Source organism: Trichosurus vulpecula, chromosome 6 (genome assembly GCF_011100635.1).
Source record: "Trichosurus vulpecula isolate mTriVul1 chromosome 6, mTriVul1.pri, whole genome shotgun sequence".
NCBI classification, from domain to species: Eukaryota; Metazoa; Chordata; class Mammalia; order Diprotodontia; family Phalangeridae; genus Trichosurus; species Trichosurus vulpecula.
The window spans coordinates 139,649,888-139,655,887 of record NC_050578.1 but is presented as its reverse complement, the minus strand read 5'-3'; the positions used below and the strand labels follow the sequence as shown (position 1 = coordinate 139,655,887).

At 42.1% G+C, this 6,000-nt stretch overlaps 1 protein-coding gene across 2 annotated transcripts in view; it reads right to left on the bottom strand.

Annotated features, from left to right (window-relative positions):
* Nucleotides 1-474: 474 nt before the first annotated feature.
* NDNF (neuron derived neurotrophic factor) overlaps nt 475-6,000 on the bottom strand; it is a 41,328-nt gene continuing 35,802 nt past the window's right edge. The window contains exon 4 of one of the 2 annotated variants that reach the window (XM_036762531.1): nt 475-2,534. In XM_036762531.1, the coding sequence (XP_036618426.1) occupies nt 1,138-2,534 (1,397 nt within the window). In that variant the 3' untranslated portion in view covers nt 475-1,137. The remainder of the gene's footprint in view (nt 2,535-6,000) is intronic. The other variant, XM_036762532.1, reaches the window with a different exon arrangement.

The following is a 6,000-nucleotide window of genomic DNA, read 5'->3' as shown; positions in this document are numbered from 1 at the left end:
ACTCTATTTTTTCCATTATTTAGCACAGGCTCAATTGGAAGTGACTGAATTGTTTTATCCAGAAATCAAAATAATTGCTTTGCTAATCTTTAATTAAGCAAATGGAAACCCCTTTGAACACCCATACATTGTCCTTAAAGACAGATGTTTAGAACAGGACCCATTTTAAGTCCTGAGCAATATTTGTTTAATGTTTGCTGAGCTACAGTGTCTGGCTGACAGGTCTGGTCCTTTTAACAATTATTTGGAAGAGTTCTCAACTTCCACGGCAGCTGGCTTCTGTTCAACGTCAAATTACACATCTTAACAGCTTTCGTTAATGCATCCATAACTTGAGGGAGATTTAACACGCCTTCTTAACTAAAAGAAAAAGATGTTTTAGGTGCCATGTTACAGAAAGGGCCAGAGCAGTGATTTCATTCCACCAGGAGGCTGTTTCTCCTGCCGAGAAAACAATGAGAGAAGGAAGAATATATAATCTAAGATTTTTAATTTTATGTACAGGAATATAAGATATGTCAGCTTTGTACATGGTACGGCATTTAAACATCAAACTCAACCAGACAGGAATTTGGAATTGTGATGAAAGCTACCAGAGTACAGGCTGATATTAGGTTGGTAATTAGACATGGCAAGAATTTAATTGTTTACAATCATAAAAACACCAACATTTAAAACAAGACTTTATAAAATAATTTACAGACAACCTAGGATCTACAGAGAGCATTTGTGTGTGCGTGTGTGTGTATGTGTGCGTGTGTATGTGCGCCTAATGAACAACATCTTCCAGAGTTTGAAGTAATAAGATAACTTAGAAGCAGTTCATGCAGTGTGAGAGCAAAGGATGGCAGGAGATTCCTTCCACATTTCCTGCAGCTGTTGATGTAAACCAAGAGTCCAGTGGGGAACTGGACCACCCAGTAATACATCTCTTCCAGATGCCATCCAGGAGCACCTGGCACAGTCCCATATGACAATGGCATAGGTAAACATAAATATACAAGTTGATATCTTTTCTTACACAGTACAAATACAGGACACAACTTCCCTCAGCTGTGTGATAGTCCATTGTTTACACATAAAGTGGGTTACTGTTCACCTTGACTTCCCCAAAGTTCATTTCTTGGTGCCAAGTCACTAGCAGAATTTCCTTGTTTTCACGACTTTACTCAGATATTTCACTGAGTGCCCTCCATGCCCAATGACATAAACATCAATAAGGTAAGATCGGCCAGGTTGGAGGCCTTTAATTGTTTCAGTGGTCACTGCCTTCTGTAAGTTTTGGCTGTGGAAATACTTACAGAGAACCTTCTCTGATTTCTTTCTCGTTTCTGGCCCTAGGCACTGATTCTGTTCTCTTTTCTTTTGGTTTTCATTGTAGTTATCATCCACTTCCTTTCTATAGATGCAAAACTTGTTTCTTTCCTGAGTGCCCAACCAGGCCACTGTGGCTGAAGAACATGTACGGAGCTTGTCGAAGGCCTTAATCCTTGTGTCTTCAGGGAGGGAGGGGAATGACTGCTTATGGAGCCGTGTGGTCGCCAGGATCTTCAGCATGGAGGCCCCCTTCTTGTTTCCCTTCAGCTTAATGAGATATTTGGCTTTTGGTTTCCCCCGAAGCTGAAACTGATGGACACCTTCCACATTCTGGGACAAAAGAAGTTTCCCATCTCTCCTCACTTGGATCTGAATTATGTCCAGGCAGGAGTGAACAAAGAAGGTGACTTTTTGATGAGATGAGACAGGAGCAAACCGGAGAAACTTGGTGCCTTTTCTCTTGATGAACACATCAGTGACTTTGCCATCTTTGAGGTCCACTGTCTTCTGCTTGGCTTCCTCTTTGGTTCTGGCAAAGGTGCCAATGTAAGCAGTGCTTGTGTTGCTGGGTACTTTGACCACAAACACATCAAAATAATACTGTGTGTCAGGCTTCAGGTCAGACACTGTATAGATATTCTTGTTCCCAATGCAGATCTTCTGAATGTCCACCTTGGCCTTGGAGTAGATATGTCGCCCCAGCTTGGGGACTGGCTTGCCCGAGAAGCCCCGCTCTCTGCCAGGGCCATTCTCTGAACGAAATCCAAAATGGGCAAAGTCAAATGGACTGAAATCCAGCCCAGGTTTGGGTGCCATCATAAAGGCATCATCAGCAGTCATCTTGGCCTCCACAGCACAGAGACTCTTGAAATTATGCTCTCTGTTGATGACCACACAATACTGAATGGGCTGTTTGAGCAGTGAGGCAGTGGGGCTGGGTTTCCATACCAAAGTCACTGTGGTGTGTCCCAGAGAGGTAACATCCACTCGTGGATCATAGGGCAACTCAGGGTAGGGCTGGTCAGACTCTGGCGTGGTGGTGGCATAGACTTTAAAATGGGTATCCTTCTCAGTGGAGAGAAGCTCCAACTGGTACAAGCCAGAAGGTGAACTTGAAGACATAAAAGATTCCACATCATTCCCTTTGTAGGAGAATAACTCGGTGCCATCCTCACTAATTATCTGCTGCTTCTGCTGCTCAAGTGGTTCTGGTTCACCTAGAAAACACAAGCAGAGACATATTTTAAAAGGCAGGTGTCTCATGCCTCTTACAGGACAAGATAAATTGTCCATATTTGGCAGCTAATAGAAAGGCAAATATATGGAAAAAATAACTGCAGCCTAGCACAATGAACTTGGGTTTAGACCCCAGCTCTGGCAAGTAGGGCCTCCGTGACTTTGATGAAGTCATTTGACTTTTATTTGACTTAATTCTCTGCTGTTCAAAATGAAGGGAATTGAGCAAAATAATCCTTACCACCCCTTTCCAGATCTAAACTCTAATGATTTGTGCCCCACATTGACAAATTATAACTCGAAGGCCAAATCTGGCCCACATCCTTTTTTTGTATGGCCAGGGATTTAAAACTATTTATACATTGACACCTGATATATGGATCAGTTTCTGTGCAAAAGGCTCCAAGAAGTACTGATAAAGAAAAGAAACAAAGGCTTGAAGTTATTGTTTGGCCATGTCTTCTTTTTCAATGAAAATTGTTTTATTTATTAAGATACATGATTGATAGACAGATGTTGTTTTTCAGTCATGTCTGACTCTTAATGACCCCATTTTGCAGTTTTCTTGGCAGAGATATTGGAGTGCTTTACCATTACCTTCTCCAGTTCGTTTTACAGATGATTAACTGAGGCAAACCGGGTTAAGAGACTTTGCCCAGGGTCACACAGTTAGAAAGTGTCTGAGGCCAGATTTCAACTCCTGAGGATGTCTTCCTGATTTCAAGCACCACCTAGCTGTCCCAGATAATGAGAGAGAGAGAGAGAGAGAGAGAGAGAGAGAGAGAGAGAGAGAGAAAAGCTGGAAAGAAGGAAGGAAAGAAGGAAAGAAGGAAGGAAGGAAAGAAGGAAGGAAGGAAGGAAGGAAGGAAGGAAGGAAGGAAGGAAGGAAGGAAGGAAGGAAGGAAGGAAGGAAAGAAGGAAGGAAGGAAGGAAGGAAGGAAGAAGGAAAGAAGGAAGAAATGAGGCAGCTAGGTAGCACAGTAAATAAAACACTGGACTTGGAGTCAAGGAAACCTTACTTTGAATTCTTCTTCCAACATTTACTTAGCTGTGTGGTCACACAGCTAAGTAAGTGTTGGAAGCATTTTACAGATGAGGAAAGTGAGGCTGACTCAGACTCACTTTCCTCAACTGCAAAATTGGTGGGGGGATGATACCTACTTCATAGGATTGAATGAAATAAATTATATAAAGTACTTTGAAAGCTTCAAGTTGCTGTATCAATACTATTTATTAAGCAATGGTTTAGTCCATGAAATGTCTATGGGTTAGACTTGAAGACAAAATCTAAATCATAAAATCTCTGATTTCAAAGGGAGCTCAGAAGACAGCTGGTCAATCTTGCACATGAATCAGATTTTCCTCCCAGATAAGTCGTCTGTGAGGGAGGATGATGCAGGTGATGTGCCAGCAAAGAAGACTGATAAGAAGATGTCAGAGAGTCAGGAAGAGAAACAGGAGAGAGAAGGGTTATGAAAACTCCGAGGAGAGAGGATATCCAGAATGTGAAGGTGATAAACAGTGTCAAATGCCCCAGAGAGGTCAAGAAGGTCAAGGAGTGTGAAAAGGCCATTGGGTTTGATAATAGAGAGATCCCTGGTTATTTTTGAGGGAGCAGTTTCAGCCAAACAAGAAAGTTAGAGGCCAGAGAACAAAGAGTTCAGAAGAGACTGAGAAGAGAGGAAGTGGAGACCACTTTTTCAAGAAGGAGAGATACACGGTATGCTAGCTTCCATGGATGGCTGGATCAACTCAGGGCTTTGGTTTTTGTTGTTGTTTGTTTCTTTTGTTTTGTTTTTTAAAAATGGAATAAATATGGTGGGAGGGAGTTGATAGAGCAATACGCTGGAGAGAATAAGACAGAAGAGGATCACTTTTGCACGGAGATGGCTTTGTCTTTGTAAACAGCTAGACAGGAGTGAAGGAGAAGTGACACAAGATGTCGGAGGGATGGGACATGAGGAGGAGGGGAGGAGGCCTCTTGGGGAATGGCCCTAATCTTTACAGGGAAGGAGGGGTTGTGGTCCTTAGCTCTGAGAGGGATAGGAGAGGTAGCATAGGGAACCTGAAGAAAACAAGAAGGTTTAGAACAGTCACTGTGGTGGGAGCGGGGGAGAGTGAATCACTTAGGTAAGAAAGGAAGAGTTGCTCTGTTGCAGTGAGGGCCCGTTTGAGATTAGAAATCACAAATTTGTAGTCAACTCAGCATACATTCTCTCTCTCTCTCTCTCTTTCTCTCTCTCTCTCTCTCTCTCTCTCTCTCTCTCTCTCTCTCTCTCTCTCTCTCTCTCTCTACCTCCCTCCCTCTCTCTCTCTCTCTCCCTCTCTCTCTCTCTCTCTCTCTCTCCCCCATCCCATCCTTGTCAGATCATGCAGAGTTGCTTGGTTGAAGAAAGAAATAATCTAATTTCCTTCACCTGTGGAGACCTACTGTTCACCCTGGAAAACTGGGTTCTATAAGTTGATAGTATTAACCTTTAGGCTATAGAAATTTATAAATTTATATAACCAATACAGTGATTACTGAATTAATAAAGGAATGGAGGACAGAGACTAGACCTGTGATTTCATTGACAGAGGTAACTCTCAGATGGAGGAGTGCCTTCTGTTAATGGTGGTTGGCACTGACTCTGTAATTTTTGTTCTCAGAAAATGCATGACTAGGGAAATGAGAAATTCAGTGATTTCCAGGAGTCGCACAGCTAATATGTGTTAAAAGCAGTACTTCTGATTGACAACGATGACGATGACAATGACCAATTGCAAACAGTCCCTCTCAGAAACCCAGATATCATAACATCCTGCTGGAGCTGTGAATTGGTCCAAAAATTCTGTGAAGTCATTTGGAATTGGGCCAACAAAGTGAATAAAATGTCATTTTTTGACCCAGGGATTTCACTGCTAAGCATATTCCACAAGGAGGGCAAAGACAGACACAAAGATCCCACATATAACAAAATTGGGCAGGTGGGTGGTGCAGTGGATGGAGTACTGGGCTTGGAGTCAGTAACACTCATCTTCTTTAGTTCAAATCCCACCTCAGACATGTCCTAGCTGTGTGACCCTGGACAAGTCACTTAACCCTGTTTGCTTCAGTGTCCTCATCTGTAAAGTGAGCTGGAGAAGGAAATGGCAAACTACTCTAGTATCTTTGCCAAGAAAACCCCAAATGGGGTCACAAAGAATTGGATATAACTGAATAACAAATATATCAAAATATTACTAGCAGCACTTTTTTGTGCTAGCAAAGAATTAGAAACAAGATAAATGTTCCTAGATTGGAGAATATCTAAATAAAATATGGTACGCAAATATGATGGAATATCTGTATGCTGTAAGAAATTATGAACAGAAAACAAATTCTTCCCATAGGAGCAGGGAGCTGTAAATTCTCAAAGACACATGAGTGACCTAGAGGAAGAGGAACAATACGGACATGCCTGATGC